This window comes from Strongylocentrotus purpuratus, unplaced genomic scaffold (genome assembly GCF_000002235.5).
Source record: "Strongylocentrotus purpuratus isolate Spur 01 unplaced genomic scaffold, Spur_5.0 spur5_scaffold_6, whole genome shotgun sequence".
Taxonomy (NCBI): domain Eukaryota; kingdom Metazoa; phylum Echinodermata; class Echinoidea; order Camarodonta; family Strongylocentrotidae; genus Strongylocentrotus; species Strongylocentrotus purpuratus.
In genome coordinates this window covers 26,199,247-26,220,244 of record NW_022145612.1, presented here as the reverse complement: position 1 = coordinate 26,220,244, position 20,998 = coordinate 26,199,247, and the positions used below count along the sequence as shown (strand labels likewise).

At 36.2% G+C, this 20,998-nt stretch overlaps 2 protein-coding genes across 2 annotated transcripts; one reads left to right on the top strand and one right to left on the bottom strand.

The window, feature by feature from the left end:
- Nucleotides 1–2,143: 2,143 nt before the first annotated feature.
- On the bottom strand, nt 2,144–5,266 carry LOC105436686 (endonuclease 8-like 2). The gene is made up of 2 exons (XM_011662507.2): nt 5,010–5,266; nt 2,144–3,699 (listed from the first exon to the last, which is right to left on the bottom strand). Exon 2 carries the CDS (start codon nt 3,677–3,679, stop codon nt 2,144–2,146), a length of 1,536 nt encoding a protein of 511 aa, XP_011660809.2. The 5' UTR covers nt 3,680–3,699; nt 5,010–5,266.
- An 884-nt stretch (nt 5,267–6,150) lies between these two features.
- LOC588038 (actin-related protein 2/3 complex subunit 4) lies at nt 6,151–20,881 on the top strand. Its single transcript, XM_787739.5, has 6 exons — nt 6,151–6,223; nt 12,700–12,818; nt 13,839–13,950; nt 14,326–14,421; nt 15,767–15,937; nt 16,689–20,881. The coding sequence occupies exons 1-6, from the start codon at nt 6,221–6,223 to the stop codon at nt 16,692–16,694; spliced, it is 507 nt and encodes a 168-aa protein (XP_792832.2). The 5' UTR covers nt 6,151–6,220; the 3' UTR covers nt 16,695–20,881.
- The last annotated feature ends 117 nt before the right edge of the window (nt 20,882–20,998 follow it).

Here is a 20,998-nt window from a genome sequence, read left to right as displayed (position 1 = left end):
ATTTCTGACCACTGAAAGTCGGTTTTGTAAGTGTGCGCATTATAAAGGTTAACGACATCCTGAACAGGATCTAGACCTAGATTGCGGTTTTCGTCCAGTACTTTTTTTTCTACCTTGTCTGTTTGTGTGATGGGGAATTTCTTAAAGTGGACCACTTTTCCATAGACTCGACGGGGCACCTTTTCTGTTATGAAGCTGTGTATATTTCTGTTTCAAAATGAGCTAAAATAATGACACGCCCTCTTTTTGTATAGCTCATTTTGTTGTCATAATCCGGTAAGTCAGTGCCGGTGTTATGTTAAAAAGATTTAACAATGTATGACGAAGAACTTATATATTTTATCATTTATAATTGGGCCAGGGAGGTGAGACTTTATGCCCTGATTGGGCTTAGCATTTTTAATGAGAATGCAGATTTTCTCCATGGATCTTTCTGGATTTGACGTTAAAGAGTAAAGCACACAAATGAAACACAGAATAATTATACCGGTAATGACTGAGAGTAAACTATTGTTTATTGAACTCCGGTTTCATGTGGCAACATAGAAAAAGGAAATAGAATGTCGCTCTTATAAGATACAGGATCATATAGCATTTTGCTTTGCAACGAGACGGATACAAGCATTTACAGACACTAATCGTTTATACGTCATGTTTGAAATATCAAAACAGGCAAAATAAAGTAACAATGTTAGTTAAAGAACTCGTTTTTTTTTTTTTTTTTATAAATACACGTTTCAAAATCAGTCCGCGAATCTATTATACAATTGTAGAATTCAAACCTGAAGTTAAAATTTTGTTGATCACTTCGTTCAAATAATCTTTCAGTAATGTTTCCTCTTACACTTAATATATTAATAACCGCATGAGCATATTACTTTAGAGCTTTAAAGTCATGCAATATTAATGAATCGATGTTCATGATTATCATTATCAATTTTTCTTCAATTTTTCCCAATTTTGAAGTTTAAAAATTTGATCTAAAACAAAAAAGTTCTAAACTAGTATTATCTTTCAAATGCAGTTGGAATTTAACTTTTTCATTTTTTTGGCCTGCAAATGGGACATAGTACCTTTAAGGGCGTAGGTCCCCTAGTTGATAAGCATAGTAGCATACACATGCTTTAGCAGTCACGCAAAACACACATTGTTACATTATTATTCAATAAAATCTGAGAATGTATACTATTATCTAGATCTGTTATTTTTAAATTATTTTTAAAATAATTCCATAAATTGGAGTAAAACAAAAATATTCCAACTTTATGAGCGACCGTGTCGAATAGAATTTGTATCATCATAATATATATTTTTCGGGGGGCTTTGGTTGCTGGGAGTTGGGGTACTTGCATTAATTTTGTACATGTGCCTCATTTAAATTCATAATCATTCGTAATCAAGAAACAAATACCCCTCCCCTACCCCCCCCCCCCCCATCCCAACTCCCCCACCATTCATATAGCCGGATGAAAATAGCAATAAGGAGATAAAACGACTCCACATGACTGTATAGGAGCAACACAAGATGGCGCTGTCTATGATATTTTCTGGGTCTTCTTTTCTCCAGAAATGAACAGCAGAAAAACAAAATTGTGATGGGATGTAGATTTTCAATTGAATGTTAAACTAGTTTGTTATACATGTTTTTACTTTGGTCAGGGTTTTTTAAGATGACAAGATGCAGATATATAGCCATGCTATATACATTGGGGATTATCCTAGTCCCCATTGTATATTGTGGCAACTATTATCTGTCACATATTGAACATTAATTTTGACCCCCCCCCCCCTCAAGGCGAGTCGATATTTCTCAGTTCTCGGCATTGACAAAACACACCATCGTACTTGATTATTGTGAGAAAAACTTGAATCAGTCATCAGCTATAAAGCGTTTAAATGAAATCGGCACTGCCTATAACCTGCAAATTTAAACCAGACCGTACGTCGGAGGAATGCTCCCCTGACCCCCATCGCCCTCTGTTTAATTTAAATGAAAAACAATTGTCGTTAGAAAGGCCCTAAACAGTTTCTTGCACCAGTAGAGGCAAGACATCCTTCACAGCTAAATCATCTTTAATCTTTATAGCGAATTTAATAGAATTAAACCAACAACAAAAAGAGACAGTATGCCTCCCTCAGTCCATTACACCTCAAGTTTTATTTTGCTTAGTCGTGCGCTTCTCCTCTGAGGAGTCTTTGCCCTTGCCGACTTATCACTTTCAATTCCCTGATTTTCAACTTTGACTCGGGCTTTCAAGCTTATCCCCTTGCATCTTTTGTTCTTAACGTCGACGTCATCAGCATCATCTGGACGGCATTCCTGTTTGACTTTCGTACATAATACTTTGTCCTTCTTATTTTGTTCCGTTCTGGTCATCTCTGAATGAGTCCGTTTTCTTGATTGCTTCTTTGAGGCACCTTCGGATACCTTGCATTCACTCAACGGTTCTACAAATTCCCTTTCCCTTGGTTTTGTTCTGGTTGGAGGAGATCTCTTCTTCTTCTGTCCTTTGGAAACGCTCACTTTCCTAGACTTTGATGTACATGACGTAAGAGGCACTTGATCAAAATCCTCATCGTCTTCGTAGTTCAATCTCAGATTCTTCTTCCCCGACATCTTCACAACCGCTTTTCTTTTACCAGGTGCCTTTACCGATTTCATTTTCTTTGGGCGTTTCACATCACCGTCATCATCAGATTCATCTTTATTCTCACGTTTCACATTTGTAGTTTTCTTAATTTTCCCAATGTTTGCTAGCTCTGCCTTTGATATATCACTCTCAACTCTCAGTCCTTGGCATTCAGGACACCACATCGTCATTCTCTTCAGTTCATCTCCAAAGAATCCTCTTATAGTCTTATGACCGTCGGGACATTTGAACTTCCAGTACATCTTCAGCCAGGAGCCAAATTTCTGATACTCCGGCAGCTCTTCCTCCCACTTCAGCCAGTCCTTTGTAAATCGCACGACTTCCTCGGCGAGTCGCACGACTTCAGATCGGGTCAAATTGCTTCCTAGTTCCAGAGGATGCATTCGACACGCATAGAGCACTTCATTCTTGACGATGTTACCGGCTCCTGCGAAGTGCGTCTGGTCCATGATGGTGTAGCAGATTGGTATTGGTTTCAGTAACGCCGTCGCCGCCTTTTCGAAATCAAATGTCTCGGATAGAACGTCCGTCCCTTCATCTTCACATGGCCCGTCAACGATACGGATGCTGCCACCGTAGAAGACAAGAAATGTCTTATCCTCGAAGTGAAACTCCACCATAGGATTTGGAGCTTTTGGTGCTTCTGATTTCTTTGCTCGCTTCGAGCGTTTTGATGGCTCTTTGTATTCATTCGCTCGTAGGCTACCCCACATCAAGAAGTGATACCGGTACCAGATGGAGTCTTCTCCATCGTCAATATTCTCTTCTTTGTGATCACATGCCTTTATAGTTTTCTTTTTTGCAGATGTGTCCGATTCACCATCGCTCCTTGTGTCGTTTCCTGAAGGACTATTGTGAAGGAGTTGGAGAAACAACTGCTTGCCATAGACGACGACGGCATTGATACAGGCACCTCTCCATCTTTCGCGCTCCATAACCTTGCTAACTCCTTTGACCTCCTCGATGCGTTTATGGATGAATTGACGAGCGGTGTCACCCCACCGTCTTACGCTCGGACCCTCTGGCATGACGCTGCCGTGGTGGAAACCTATAATATGAATGACGTAACAAATATAATGAAATCATAATCATAGGCGTTCTTGTCGTATATATTCATTCATGCATTCAGTCATTTCATCAGGCACTGTAAACTTCACAGCAAATCACAAAAAGAAAATGAGGCATTCCTTGCACCTGAAAAGAGGCACTCACCTGAGATGAAAAAAGGGCACTTATGAGAATTTGAAATCAGTATTTGTCGACGGAAAAGGGGCACCCATCGGATTTTGATAGGGGCATTAATTAGAGGTGAAAAGGGGCATTAATGAGAAGGGGACAGGCTCCTAAAAGATAGGAAAAGGGGCACTTATCGCACCTGAAAAGGGGCACTGACCTGATATTTGTTGAAAAAAGGGGCACCAATCAGATTTTGATAAGGGCGTTTATCGGAGGTGAAAGGGGGCACTTATCAAATGTGAAAAGGGGCACTGACCTGATATTTGTTGAAAAAAGGGGCACCAATCAGATTTTGATAGGGGCATTTATCGGAGGTGAAAGGGGGCACTTATCAAATGTGCAAAAAGGGCACTTCTCATAGGCTGGAAAGGGGCACTTACTAGTGACTAAAAAGTAACTTATGAGAATCGATAATGGATACTTATTGCATAGGAAAGTGGGAAGTTGTCGAACGAAAAGGGGCACGTTTCAAAATAAAAAGGGCACTTATCACAGGTGAAAAGGGGAAGGGGCATTTTTACAAAGTTAAAGGGGCACTTTTCCTGTGTAAAAGGGGGCACTTTTAGGGTACTTGAAAAAGTGGGGGCACTGTGCCCCCCCCCCCCCTGCCCCCGGGAGCGCCGCCTCTCCATGTGCCCTCTACACCCATTGGAAAATGGGGGGTTATAAAGGAAAAGTGAGGATTAATATATAGGGGAAATTGCGATTTCAAAAAAAGATAATATTATGCGCGAACCCCTCCTATATTCCCCTCATAGACATTGTTCTATCAATATGGTCCTAGCTTGCATGCAAGACATTGCTGATAAATGCATAACATCAAACTCACATCAAATTGTAACTTACGAATACAATATGACTAGCATGAAATAAACAAGTGGCATGGAATATCGGATACAAATTATTTTTTATATCATGCTGTTTGAAGGAGTATAACATTGTGCCATGTGGTTTGAGATAACCCGTTACGGTCATCAGCCCGTCTCCCATGCATTCTGAACTCAGTGCACATTATATGTCATGCTGATGGTCAATTATTTGGCTTACAATGTGTTGACCACTAGCTGTATCACATGCCTTGCATACATGAAGATCATGGAATGTTATTGGTTTATAACTCACCTATACGGCAGAATGCTGGTGAGTGGTGACAATAATTAATGACCCTCAGCCTCTTTCAAAGAATTCACAACCAATGATGTATCTGTCATTCATCGTATGTTGGCGAAGTGTGGCAGCATAACTCATTGCACATAGCTATTTCTTAGTCCTTGGTCCATGAATTTCAAGTGGAATGACAGACTATAAGAATATACCAGGCGCAATCCTTGAATATACCGCGCTATTCGCTCCGACGAATACAAGGTATTGTTTTGTGCGGACCAGCGATGCAGACAAATCGAAACACACAGTGGCCTGGTATTCGTATTGGTATTTTTTGTTACACAACTTATCTAGTAGGCTCTTTAGTTTTGCTATCAAACAATACACGTATGTTACGTTCTGAATTAACAATGTAAAGGGTTTCGTCATTGAAGTTGTTAACCAAAAGAATAGAATAGAACCAAAAAAAAAAAATGAAACACGGCCGGGGAGGGGGGGGGGGGGGGGGGGGGACATGAACCTGCATTATCTGTAAAGTCTATATATATATAATTCAATTCAATCCAAATTTTATTGATTAAAATCCAAAAAAATCGGATCATTCTCAATCAGTTTTTGTTTTCTAACATTGGATAACAAATTTCAAAATTATAGTGTAACATGGTAAAAGTAAAGATGACAATAACTCGAAATGACAAAAATGAACATACTCCTGCAGTCTCTTTTGGAATATGATACAGGGATGAAAATAAATTGAATTAGGCCTACTAGTAATACTTTTTACACATTTGTTTTTCTTTTCTTTTCAAATAAAACGGAAAAAGAAAAGTGAAATAACAAAAATACAACATGATAGTAAAACAATATAGGTTTATATAGATATGTTTTATGTTTACCAACCCATCCACGCGAGATGACACCGACAATACAGAATTATTTCTGTGGGTTTTGTAATACAAGTAAAGATCTACCATCACCCCCATAAGAAGCACTTTGGTCTGCCCCTTTTTACCGAATGAGCAAAACATTTGAGGGAATACGTTAACAAATTAAAATAGATAAATAAATATGACTGTCAAGTGAAAATCACATTATAGCTGAACATGGGGAATCGGAAAGGGGAAATGTTTATTTATTTATGGCTCCCTCTGTGTCCAATGTTGGACAGGCATTTCGTGCTTGATGACCGGGCGTTTCCGATCCTGGCAGTGTAGGAAGTGCGATAAAAGATGGTATGTTTCACTTATTTTACAAAAAATTAGCATTAATCATGTAACTTAATTGCATTTTCATTGTATATTTAAACAATTAGAGGTATAGGATTATTTATGAATTATGTCATAATGCCATTTTAACTCTTCGAAACTGAACGCGGAAAAGGATGTCGAAAAGCATGTACGGTGGAGACACTGCTAACCTACGGGAGCGTAGTGGCCTAGCTGGTGACTCTCGACCCCATCCGAACTGTTTGCCGCACTGTGCACAGATATTCCATGCAAATGACTTCCGGTTATCTAATTCACTTTGCATTGTAACATGTCACAGTATGGGTGCTTGAATTGTATGATTTTTACTCATATTATACATTAAGAACGTGGAGGTAAATACTGTGAATTTAGAATAGATGGAGATTTGTATACATTTTACCTTACAAGTGGAAACAAAAATGGTTGAAATTTTTCTTGCATTTCTTACCTGCTTAATCATGGATGATAAAGTCTCGGAAATGAATTTAAAAAAAGAAGTAGAAAGAAACATCAACAACACTATCCACCTTCATTCCAAGTAAATGTGTATCTCATGACCTAGTAGAACATGAACCTAGTCATAGAACTTGGTATAATGAGGGAACTACAAGTCTGAGGAGATCCTTTTCATGTAAAAGTAAAACAGACTTGTGACAAACAACCAGAATACAGAAAGGAAATGCATTTTTATCCCATTTACTCTCGATCTTTTCACCAGGTTTAGGAAGCTTTCATTCATCCTTGGTATAATCTAATATCAAAACTATTTAATTTGTTTGCAAAATTAATATTATTAGATCTAGACTAGTGCACCTCTTCTGTTATTTAGCTGAAATCTGAATCAAATCCCTTTTAAAATGGTCTACAGTACAAAGGCTCTAATTTGGTCATTATTGATCGACTAGATGACTACATTTGTAGATCTATCTTAATCTGTCCAGTATTCGTTTCCTTTTTGTAATGGAACTGTTGATAATATATCTTTTGTGTGTGTATAATGGTTATGAACTTATGGTCTACATAGACCCTAAGCCATCAATTGGTAAAGCCCTAATATCTTGGTCTAAACACTTTTTTGTTTAAAGTCCGCCTGCACTAGTTTAGCCAGGAGGCGACTTTGCGTTTTACACCCTGGCCTGGACCTTTTCCCAATAAATTTCAAGGAACCGACTGGGAAAAGTCTATCCATGACAAGATATTGCGCGCGCACGTAGCTCTTCTGCAATGCTCAACGTACGTCCTATATGTCCAGTGTCGCGGTACGCGGTACATGTACTTTTGTATCGAGACGTACGAGTGAGAGAAAAACAACGAGTGAGAGAAAAACAACAGAAGGAAATAGAGAAAAACAATAAATAATTAAAGAACAGAGAGGAAACAAAGAATGTCATAAGCAGAGAGAGAAAACAAAACTAACTTGAAAGAAAGAGAGAAATTAGAGAAGGAATTAATCAAAGTAAGGAAAGAGAGAAACCAAATAATATTATGGTTTTTGTGGTTTAATTCCGCCTTCTTCAGGGTTTCAATTTTTGACGTGTAGCCTACTTTCAAACCATTTGCTGATTCGGACCCCCCCCCCCCTAACACACGTGTACACATATCGACACATACACAGACTACACTCGACATAATATGTGTAATGGTAATGTAATACATAAACTGTGATTTAAATATTGCACTCGTACCATTTTCTATTATTGTGGGATCACGTCTTTCATTTTTTATGCCTCCGCCACCGAAGGTGGTGCCGGAGGCATCATGTTTTCGGGTTGTCCGTCCGTACGTCCGTCCGTACGTCCGTCCGTCCGTCCCGTTTGACCGTTATCACAATATCTCAAGAACCATTTAAGATTTAAACTTAAGACTCGGGAATAGTATTTATCACCATAGGAAGACGATCTGATTAGATTTTGGAGTACGTAGGTCAAAGGTCACAGGTCACAGAGGTCAACTTATGAAATTCCTTGTATTGAGTTTGTTAGCGCGATATCTCAAGAACCATTTGAGATTTAAACTTCAAACTTAAGGATAGTATGTATCACCATAGGAAGACGATCTGATTAGATTTTGGAGCACGTATGTCAAAGGTCAAGGGTCACAGAGGTCAACTTATGAAATTCCATACATTGAGATTGTTATCATGATATCTCAAGAACCACTGGAGATTTAAACTTCAAACTTAGTGATAGTGTGTATCACTATAGGAAAACAATCTGATTAGATTTTGGAGCACGTATGTCAAAGGTCAAGGGTCACAGAGGTCAACTTATGAAATTCCATACATTGAGATTGTTATCATGATATCTCAAGAACCACTGGAGATTTAAACTTCAAACTTAGTGATAGTGTGTATCACTATAGGAATACAATCTGATTAGATTTTGGAGCACGTAGGTCAAAGGTCAAGGGTCACAGAGGTCAACTTATGAAATTCCATACATTGAGATTGTTATCATGATATCTCAAGAACCACTGGAGATTTAAACTCCAAACTTGTTTAAATTGCTCTATGGCGGAGGCATCATTTTCGACTGCGCGCAGTCAAAATTCCATCTAGTTTAATTCATGTCATTTGTTTCTAAGACCTAATTTCTCTAATTCTCTTGACCCCTCTCCCTTCATATTTGTTTTCTAAGACCTCCCCCCCCCCCTCATCTCTCTTCATATTTGTTTTCTAAGACCCATTTCTCCCCCCCCCCCCCCCCCCCCCCCCATCTCTATTCATATTTGTTTTCTAAGACCTCTCTCTCTCGACCCACTCTCTCTCTCGTATGTATTTCTCAGACCCCTCTTTCTTTCTCTCTCATTAACCCCCTCTTCATATTTGTTTCTAAGGCCTCTCTCTCTCTCTTCATATTTGTTTCTAAGACCCCCCCCCCTCTCTTTCTCATTTCTTGATATTTGTTTCTAAGACCTCTCTCTCTCTAGCTCTCAATTCATGATATTTGTTTCTAAGACCCCCTCTCTTTCTCACTTCTTGAATTCATATTTGTTTCTAAGACCTCTGTCTCTCTCTCCCTTTCTCTCTTTCTCATTTTAAATTCATGATATTTGTTTATAAGACCTCTCTTTCTCTCTTTTTCCATTCATCACTTTGTCTAGTGTAATGTACAGACACATAACATATAAAGGAAATTATACACCAGTTTTACATGAATTCATTTGCACTTTATTTACTGCTTTACATTCATATACTTTTTTTTTTCGTGAAGGTAATCTAATCCTTCAATGTCAGAGAAGTACTGGCGCGCCCGATCGAGGAGCGTAGACTAGACTCATTCAAGCAGTTTCATTGCTATTTACCGGGAAAATGTCCAGGCCAGGGTGTAAAACGCAAAGTCGCAGCCAGGAGGAATTAGACCACCCAGCATGGTCACTGACAGTGGGTTATCTCAGTTCTCAATTAACATAAGAAAAAGGGGATCATGGGGGACCAGCGGTCACCGATTAGGCATTGTTTGCTGAATAGAGGGTGCAAGTAGCTATAAGTAGTGCAGTTGGGCTTTAAAGAAATGTTTCTTTCAATTACAACTTTCATACATGGAGTACATACATGAATATTATCTAAATCTACATGTACATACACCGTGATTCTCTGTATTACTTTTTGAAAGTATTTTTTAAGTACACCAGTCTGTAGTTTACATTTCCCATCATGATGTAAAACACTTAAGAGAACACTTAAAGTCACTTTGTGCAGACTGTTCATCCTTCCTTTGTGCTTTGTTAATATTAATCCCCTGAATATGAGCTAGTTTTGAGATGATTTGTATCTGATGACAACTTTATGTGACAATTTGAATTTTATTAAAGGTATGAGGATATAATTTTCTTGAATTTAAAAATAAAAATTCGAAATTTTCGGTTTTTAAGATGGACATTCTGTTCATGTACATGTAGGGGATAACATCTCAGCCTTTAGTAGTATTATACCCCATTCACAGTGGCCTCAAACACCGCGACAGCAGCGGGACTGTCCCGCTGCTGTCGCGGTGTTGTCTTCAGTGTGAAGGCTCGGACCCGTTATAAACTATCGCGGGATAACACCGCCTCGCGTAACGCCGCGACAAACTATCGCTAGGTTCGCCTAGCTACAGCAGCGGGACAGTCCCGCTGCTGTCGCGGTGTTTACTCAGTGTGAAGGCTCTCCGCTATTACACCGCGACAAACACGTGTGATTTGTTTACTTACCTATCACTGACCTCTTTTCTCCAGCAATGGGGAACATAAAGTGAAATAGAAATAAAGTAACCAGTGGATTCAAATTGATTTTATTATTATGCAGATATTATAATTATCCAAATAAAAATATTTCACACTTCAAAAAATTAAAATATTCTGACTGGAAGCAATAAAAATGCTAGTTTTTTAAAAAGTAATATGATCGAGGATACAAAAAGTACAGCTAGCGCGCGCAATTTCAAGCAATCGAAAACCCCGCGCTGAAGTATTTCCGGTCATATCGGGGTCACTCGCGGGTCATGAGCCATGCATACACGTGTTTGTTACGGAGGTAATAAAAATCACCCGCTGCAGCGTGAATGGGTACATGATATTTATCCCGCTGCTGCAGCGGGATAACTTTTCTACTGTGAATGCATTTGTAGCGGTGTTATGGCGGTGTCGCCGCTCCGCTACAACGCCGCTACAAATTTCAAAACCACTGTGAATGGGGTATTAGAGTTATTTAACACCATTTATGAGGAAAGATTATAGGCCCTCAAATAATTCTGAAATGTCTGTATTGGTGGTATATACGGTAGGTCTATGTTGCCTTTTCTAATCTTGTAGGAGTGTTGCTGTTTTTAACTTATCTTATTCATGAATTTCAAAACAAATTATAAATTTCAAGACAACATATGAAAAATATTGTGACCTTTTGACCCAAGGAGCCATCAGGGGGGCGTTTCACAAAACTTGTTGTCATCAGTGATAAATGACAGTTTTTGTTATAAGCAACTGAAATCCTTGCTTCTGATTTGTTATCAACAGATTTGTCACTGATTTTTGTCATTGAAAAAAGGCTTTGTGAAACTGGTCCCTGATCGTTTATTTTCAAAGCCCCCAAAACACACACAAAACCAAAAACATAGAGAAAAATTATGACAAAAACATTAAGTTTTATTCTTGTTTTTTCTCATCGATTATAAATCAGAGGTTTAGACCATGGTGTAGGTTCCAATCTTTTTTATGAAATCAAGCAGAAGGGTTTAAAATTCACTAGATATTGCAATGAAATAGTAATTAAATAAATTTATAGAAGTTAATCAAGAAATCATCTTTTATTGGCAACAGAAACAGGTCCTGTTTATTTTCTATCATTCAGAGACTTTAAAAATTGATTTTCAGTTTAGGAGTAATAAAAAAAAAATGTAATTACATATTTATTTTGGACATAAAGTGATGGAGATAAAGTATTTCAAGCATGCCCCAATTGGCAAGTCCTTACTGTACAAAGATAATGTATAATTAATCTGTTTTTGCCCAGATGTATTGTATAATTGCACTTACATGTAAATACATGAATATAGCAGTGGTTATACTATACATTGCCCTTTTGAAATGTTTGGGTTTCCTGGGTTATAAGGGACAATTCTTTTGAATACCTAGCAATTTGATACACCTGTGAGCTTCACTTTCTGTAAAATGTCAAATGAAGCTTGATGATCTGCCAAAGTATCAATAGAATGCCTTCTGTGTGAAAAGATTTGTTAGGAGAGATACTACAGTATATACCGGTAAAAGATACAGGTACATACATGTATGAGGAAGTAGTCTATACATTGCATTCATGCACTCTGACAATAGAAAGTCCTACTTCGTTTCCTACTTGAGAGTTGAGATCTGCATACTGTACAGTGTAATAGGGGAAAAGGAAATACATGCACTGGCTCTAAGCCTCTTGTCAAAATACAACCATATCCTCGGTTTATATTCAGAATTTCTCAAATATATTTATAGTATACATGTAAAATCAGGAAGCTGAAGTGGGTTCCTGGATATGATAAGATAACATTGTTTAGCTTTGTTTTATGCACAGCTGTAATATGTTTTATTACATGTACAGACTCAAAGGTTGGTGATTTTTTTATGTTTTTATGATTCAATGACCAATTTTTGTTTTACTATTCAGAATTCAATACATGCACTGTATTTATGCATTTTCTTGTTGATAGGCATCTTAAGCAGATTTTTAACAATAAAGGGGGGAAAACATGTATAATGAGGAGAAAATATAATACCATGCAAGGATTGTATCATTTCTCATCTGATTAACAATATTAACTGAGAAAGTGTCCAATTAAACAACATATTTTAAAAATTAGATTTTATTATCATTTTTCTTCATGCTGTTGTAATGCTTATAATATATATTATGAATTATGAAAAGTAGTGATTATTATTAAGGATTACCATCGGCTAGAACTGAAAAAATATTTTATCATTTTCTACATTGACAGGCTGCAACACTGAGACCATACCTTAATGCTGTGAGGTCAACATTGACCGCTGCTATGTGCCTAGAAAACTTCTCTTCACAAGTTGTAGAAAGACACAACAAACCAGAAGTAGAAGTCAGGTGAGTCAAACAAAACAAAATCAATTCACAGTCCAGGATCTTATTTAGCAAGTGTATAATATTCAGATTAGAGGCTTATTCTCATTTTATATGCATTTTCAGGTTGGGTTGACAAGTTGACATTTTGGAATTTGGACCACGAAACTGGAAGAAAAATAAATAAATCAGGCATGATTGAATGTAGAATTTTTGTGAATATGTTTTAAGACTCAAGATTTAGTGATAAATTTACTGATAATATCTTTACTGGACTGCTATGAAAGCAAGTAAATGCTCATACATGTAGGAATATGTGGACATTTGAGTCCTATCTGAGGGACATGATATTGAGGATTAATGCCTTAACAAAGGACACTAGTGCATCAACTTAGTTTAGAATCCAGAACTTCCCAGTTGTGATCCCACTGCTCTAGGCCTCCATCACTGATCCATCACTCCGCAATTAGCAAATATTTTAATAGCACACATGGAAACAAAGCGTTTGTGATTTACTGCTTGTTGTTTGATAAGAAGATATTGATTAGAACTTTAGATGTACTGTACATTATAATTATGCATATCAACCATGTATATGTAGTGAGGGTTTGTGTTCTAAAATAAGGAAAACTACTGAAAAAGCCACTTTGAGATATACAACGTCTAGTATGCAATGCACGTAATCTACTTTCAATCTGTAATGACAATCCAGTTTAACTTATCAATTTGATCTACATTTCGAGGGGTCAGTGACACAAAGACGTAACTCCATTTTGGCCATTTTGAGTAAAAGTGGTTTATGTGTTTATGCAGCACTATGTTTTACTAGCCATTGACTTCAATGGGGTGTTGGGGGGAGTTAAGTCTTTGTGTTTCCTGGAAAGCCCACATTTTTCTGAACATTTTGATATCAAATACTTATTTTGACAAAATAGTTACGTCTTTGTGTCACTGAACCCTCAATATTTATTTCATTTATTTTGTGACAGGATGATGAGGTGAATGGTTTGCTAACATGTTGTTAATGTTTGTTTGATTATACAGGAGTAGTAAAGAATTATTGTTGACACCAGTATCAGTGAGCAGAAATGAAAGAGAGAAGGTTCTAATAGAAGGTTCAATCAACTCGCTCAGAATAAGCATCGCCATCAAGCAGGTGAGAATCAAATCATCACTCTTTATCCAATACATAGGGTTTATAGACAAGATAGGGAGCATGTAATATGTGGTAAGGATTAATATTCAATGACATACAAAGTGGACTTTTCTGCTCCTTGTTTTCAATTGGCATGTTTCTACGAGATTTCAAATAGCCTCAAGTTTCAAAGGTCATTTGCTGTTGGGTAAGAAATACTAAATATCCATTATTGTTTTTTTCCTCCTGAAGAAAGGAATGAAGTGTATTTTAAGTGAATATTCTGAAAACAAAAGTGTGTAACTTATAGTCTACTCCTCCATCATATATATAAGTGTATGTATCTTTCCCGATGGCTCATCATGTTCATGGTGTGAATATTGTTTTCTTTGTCAGGCTGATGAAATCGAGAAGATCCTTTGTCACAAATTTACCCGCTTTATGATGCTCAGAGCAGATAACTTCTTCATTCTTCGAAGAAAACCTGTAGAGGTAAGTAAACATATTCATTCATTCCTCATTTACTCTCAAGATGATGAGCTCATATCCTTTGTCTATGTTAATAGTACATTGAAACTGAAAGGAATACCAATGATAGAAGCACTGCTTGTTTAGATACAGTGAATTATATGAAGAAAAACAAAATTCAAGGCTTATCATTTCCCAAATCCATATCTGCAATTTTGAAGTGACTGAGAGTGAGAGAGGATATATTGCAAATACCGGTAATGAAATGCCTGGGCCCTGTCTTACAAAGAGTTGATATTAATCGCAACTATGTACATACATGTAAGAGATAGGAGATTGCAAACTTGCGATTGATTTGGATCAATCGCAACTATTTGAAAGACAGGACCCTGGTCTCTTGCAGTTGTAAGTCACTGATCGCAGACCTCACTTTTATGATGGACTGCTCTCTTATACAAAGTGCATACCTTTTAGCAACTTTAGAAGCACCGTCCTTGCAACTGAAATTCATTCTCATAAACTCTTAACCTAAAACCTAACCAAGGGATCTCTGATCTTATGCATGCGATGCTCCAAGTAATTCTAATGGGATGATGTTTCAGGGGGTTGCTGCATGTGATATTTGCACATGTATTAATTGGGAATTCCATTAAGCCGGTTGTGAACAAACAATGAGGCGTTGCACGTAAAACTCCCAAAAGTCTCCCTGTACATTTTACGTTTATACAATTTTTTTGAGACATCAAACTTTCTTGATCTGGCATTTGTTTTGGCCACGGATCATGCTTCAGGATTGATTTCGTCAGCAGTGTAGGGTAAGGGTTAGGGTTGCAGTTCAATTTTGGGTTAGGTAAAGTGTTGGGTCCAAGCCAAGGTTGAAGTAAGAAATTCTGGGGGTGTTTCATAAAGCTGTGCGTAAAGTTACGCATGACATTACGATGACTTGAATATGAAAAGCTATGGGATTCTCAAATCCTTTTAATTGCATGTAAGCTAAAGTTGAAATTTGCAGATGTAGATTAACCTTATCATTATTAACAAAACATTTTAATGCTAAGTGTATTTTTGGCTACAATTTAATTGAGATTATGGGAAAATAATGATAATTACAGTCACACTTTGTTAAAATGTCAGGAAAAACTTTAGGCATCCCATATGGCTCTTCATATTCAAATAATTTGTAAAGTCATTTGAAACTTTACGCCGAGCTTTATGAAACGCCCCCCAGGTAGTGTAGGAAAATAACCATGGAGCAAGTGTTAAAGGATCTTGTATCAGAGAACATCAAATTTGTATAATTTATTTGTTTGTTTGTTTGTTGTTTTGCAATTAAAACCTTTAAAACATTTTAACTTCTATTTCTGTGCAGGGGTATGACATCAGCTTCCTCATCACAAACTTCCACACAGAGCAGATGTTGAAACACAAGCTGGTGGACTTCATCATCCAGTTCATGGAGGAGATCGACAAGGAGATCAGTGAGATGAAGCTCAGTGTGAACGCTCGTGCTAGGATTGTCGCAGAGGAATTCCTTAAAAGGGTAGGAGGCACTTTTTCATTCTACTCACACTTTCAATGTGTTATGTACCTGGGTACGAGGTTTCGTGTCTTCAGTAAAGTCTGGTTCAGAGCATTGATCCTGTGCATAGTCATAGCGGATATGGATGTTATATCATAATGTGTTATGCGCTATACAAGAACAGATTATTATTAATATGTGCTAAGCAGTGCACATGGCACTGAGCACAATAAATCCACCATGTAAATGCGTTGTAATGTCTGCCCTGTCAAGTCTGAAAAAAAAAATTGTAAGCTTTTTATTTATAAAGATTCAAACTTATAAGTCTTTTGATGCTGCTATTTAACACCGGTATTAACTTCCTCACAAGTATGATATTTGAAAATGACATTCAAATCAGCAACAAATTGAAAATGGATAAAACTGTCATGTAACAGTTTTTTTATTTATTTTTTTTATTTAGGTTTTATTTCCACATTAACTGCATATGAAAAGAATTTACAAAGTAAGGCATATACAAGGTAACAAAACATGTACATAATATTTGATTGATACAACAGTAATAAAAACGATGTAATGGCAAGTCATTAAATACATATGATGCTAACAATTATCTGCAGTAATGAGGAGGAAACCTCATTACACTCAGTAGTAAGTGTAATAATTAATAGTTGATATTTACATGTAGTGGATTTACCTTTTATTGGTTGTGTATATAATATCTTGTATTGTTAATGCAATGACCTTTCTCTCTCTTTCTTTTCTGTTTCAGTTTTGAGGAATGCCACACCTTAGCTCTTCTTCATGTCTTTTATACACCAAACCATTCAGAGTCTGGCTCCCAGGACCCCCGATGTACAATACATTCCTTGGACAAGGGCAACTTTTTTTACACCTTGTACTCTGACTTTAAATACTCTACCAAAAAAAAAAGAAGCACCAAAAGTTAGATGAAACTTCATTTCAGTTTAGTCTTTTGTTTAAATGAGGTTCAGCATTGCCATTTTAGGTTCTCTGTCTTCTTTATTCGCTTCCACTCAATTGTCTGTTCTCTCTTTCTCATTGAATGATCACTTATCTCTTGTGGTCTCTATCTTATGTTCACTCATTCATTCATTCATTAAGTTTGTCTTACATTCTCTGTCTCTTTCTATTTGAGTTATAAAGGGATGGATGCCATTAAATAAGAAGCCCTAGGAATGCTCATCAACCTGTGTCTTATATTGAGCCACAGTAGTGTAGTGGTACGATACTTAGCCATTCAAGTTACAAGATAAAGGGGCCAGTATCATATTTAGGTGATATAATCATAATAGAATTTTCTTTATTAGCATAGAAAATGTACATTTTTGTCATCTTAAACATAGCATAATGAATTCTAGGAAAATGTGGTGAAAGAATTAATGATTTAATGAATGAAAGATTTATTTATAGACTATGTATGAATCTGAATGCCCATACTTATGTTTTTGTTTGTTAATGTGTTACTGTATTGTTTCCTTTTTTATTGTGGTGCTTTGGAAAAGCTTCCTTTAAACCATGCCGTGAAAGTTTCTTCTCCGTATGCATTATGGAAGAAAGTTATAAAGAACAAATACAGCAACCATTTCGGTAAATCTATACTTAGACATGAAGAAAATAATCTGCTATTAAATTTTCATCTTCTATAAATAATGGTTGAGATCATTCAACCCTTGCAATACGCACCAGGAATATATTTGAAGCCCAGTCTTTTAATTCCATTTGTAATTGATAAGTAAAACAAAATATTTAAAAAGTATGATTTTGCCAGTTTCACTCATGTACAAAGATTTTTTTCTTTTCTTTTTTCATTTTTCCTATAAACTCAGATAAGAATGTAAAGAATCAAAGCATGCAAGTTTCTCATTATAGCCAGTATATCTAAAAAAAAATGAATGAAAGACTTTGAAATGACTTTGAATAAATGTGATATTCTAGGTGATATACAAAGGAAGCATATTTCCTTTTCTCGTAATAAGTTGCACTAAATAAAAGCTTGTAGACATGAAGATTGTTTAAGAGGAATATGTTAACTGATTTCCTATGATGGGATGATATGTTAATGTATTACGTCTATGGAAATGGGAAAATTAAGTAGTCTAAGGGTTAAGAAATATCTTTATTGCAAAATCTATTTGATCTTGTATTGAAAAAATGTATGGCAAAATAATTGTTCAAATATGCTTTTTAACATTTGCAGACTACAGGAATTTGCAAACCTTAGATGTTAAAGCCCCACTGCACTACTTATAGCTACTTGCGCCCTCTATATAGCAAACAATGCCTAATCGGTGACCATTGGTCCCCATGGTTCCCTTTTTCTTATGTTAATTGAGAGCCGATTTTATGAGATAACCACCTACCAGTGACCGTGCAGGGGGTTCTAATCCCTCGGGCCAAACTAGTGCAGAGGGGCTTTAAGGGGAAGAATACATTTCCTTTTCAGTGTTCTGGGTAGGGAATGAAAATGTAAATGTAGAAAGAAAAGACAGTTTTTTCTTATCCCTTCTTGTCAATATGCAATTATAATCATGATTGCCATGATGTAAATCTTACTTCAATGAGTTTTATTGTACATAGATAGTGTAGTATGGATTATTTTGTACTTAAAATCTAAAGTCATCTGTTATTAGCTCCAGGATGCAATGGTACAGGGAGTGGGATTGGAAATGGGAGATTTGGGATAAAAACGTCTGTGTCATGTACTCTTGTTTATTTGGAATCTACTCTCACAGTTCTATCATTTGAGCAAATGAGGTGAATCAGTTTCTATTTGGTTTACGTACAAACAGCAAGACTGGAGATTGTGATGTAGAGATCAAGTCACTGGGCAAGTCCATAGTATCTAATATTTTGATATAGGTGACTTTCTTGATGTGCAAGTCCTACAAGAGCTTGGATCAGACTGATTTTAGAGTAATATACCAATTTGAATAATGTCAACTGATGATCATGATATGACAATACTTGGTAACATGTGGGATACAAGATGACCTTTGGTCTTGCCCTACTCTATCTGGAAGAAATACTTCACTTCTTTTCATTATTAACATGAGCAAATTAAACTTTAGTTACACTCTTATGCATGATTTTCCTTTTTTTCAAATAGAAAAACGTGTATAAATAATCTCTTTGTTTTCTGTGCGCCATTTTGCACTTTAAAGAATGGGCCTGTGATTGTAGTACCACAATACTCTGCTTTCTAAGCTGTAGTGCGTGTATGTGGATGGGAAAAGAAGGAAAATGAAGTGGAAAATGTAGACTTTTGTTTAACTGTAAAAAGTGCCTCTCATTGGTATAGGCAGACCTTTCAACTTTCGACTCGAGCCAAAAAAACATTTTTTTCAGGATGTATATTTGTGTTTTGTACATCGTAATTACTAGTTAGACAACCTCTTTTCAGTGAAGATGCAATTGATTTGATCATCACTTACAGTTTTGTCATTTCTCATAAAAATAGGCATACCATGATTGAACTGTCTGTATTTCTTCACCAATTGTAGCTTTCAAATATTGTTTCCTGTATCTAAACATGTTTATTCTTACAAATGTATTGTAGCATGGATAATTGATTGACGTGTATACAGGCCATAACTCTGTTCTTGTGAGGACCTCCAAATTGGATGATTGGTATGCAAAATGATGAATGAAAATTCCAGTTTTAGTGAAACAATAAATTATACTGTGATGAGCATTAAAACAGTATTTTAGGTATGATATATGGTGAGACATCTCTTCCCTCTTTAAAATATACTGATAAAACATTCTTCAGCATAATTATATTTTAATTTTCCATGTCGATAAAAAAAAGCAAGTTGATTGAATGGAAAAATTACTGCTTGCTGGTGACATATTGCCAAATTTGAATCTTGTAAGTGCAGTTCACTGGTAAGTCAGTGATAAGTAACTCAATGTTACATAATAACAATTTGGACTAAGGAATGTAATGCTAAGAAAATTAAGATATGGAGATATGTGTCTTTTTTGTAATCCTAACCCTTTACTTTGAAAGATCTGTTTAGCTGTAGTTATTTTCCTTGCATCCTCGCTTTTTGAGGAGTTGTTATGATGGTCATTCAGTTACAAACAAAGCAATACTCGTGGGATTAGTCATGGTATTTTTTTGTTTCTTATCAAAGTGAAGAATCTTGGAAAACTCTTTGCACTTGAGAGAAATTGCTCTCAAATGTGCTCCCTTCATACATTTTTAATAATATTTGTATTAATTAGGTCCATGGGTAAATCCTGACTTTGATGATGGAAAGGTATTGTCAAAAGATTAAATAAAGAATGGCTATATGAGTTAGAATACTTCTGGAGGAAGTAAGAATTTTTTTGAATAAATTAAATCTAGAAATAACAGGATATTAATGTTATGATCCATACATTTGGTGTAAAGAATTGAACACCATACATCTAATGTAGTAGGAAAACTAGTTTTTGTGTTTCATCCCGCTCCCATATCTTTGAAAATATATCATACTTCTATGAATTCCAGAACATTCTTTTCACTAACCATGTCAAAAAAAAAGTAGTAGTTCAATTGCATGCATTGTTCCAGCACATTATGCTATTTTCAACCCTGCATGCTATTTAAACGATGACTCAAATAATCTCCCATAATGATTTCCAGTAAGTCTGGAGGTAAAGGACTTACAGTGACATGGCAAATGTTTGAGGCAACTTGTCAATTTTTTGTTGTGCCATTTAATATCTCATTGAGTCCTGTTATAATCATGTATAAATGTATGTAGAGGTTTTGTTCAGCTGTATGTTTTTTTTTCTTCAGTTGTGAAATTTTCTTTGAAAGAAAATAATTTGTAGAGATCTATTATGTAATCTTTTTTTGATCAAGGAAACTGGAAGATGGTTTGCTTTTTTTGAATCATGGTATTATTATATACAGAGTTATTAAAATACATCTTTGCACATACACACGAAAAAGGTCTTTTCATTTATTTTTGTGGAGTTCATCATGTGTAGATATTTTATCGTGGATATTATTGTGGATAGATGAGGTAGTGCAATCTTGGAAGGGGCAAATAAAAACAAAGGTGAAAG

Bases quoted from the DNA above. Each gene is read 5' to 3' on its own strand.
- LOC105436686 (XM_011662507.2), bottom strand. From the start codon at position 3,679: ATGCCAGAGGGTCCGAGCGTAAGACGGTGGGGTGACACCGCTCGTCAA.
- LOC588038 (XM_787739.5), top strand. The intron at 12,819-13,838 runs GTGAGTCAAACA...TTGATTATACAG, and splicing joins AAACCAGAAGTAGAAGTCAG to GAGTAGTAAAGAATTATTGT. The intron at 14,422-15,766 runs GTAAGTAAACAT...ATTTCTGTGCAG, and splicing joins TTCGAAGAAAACCTGTAGAG to GGGTATGACATCAGCTTCCT.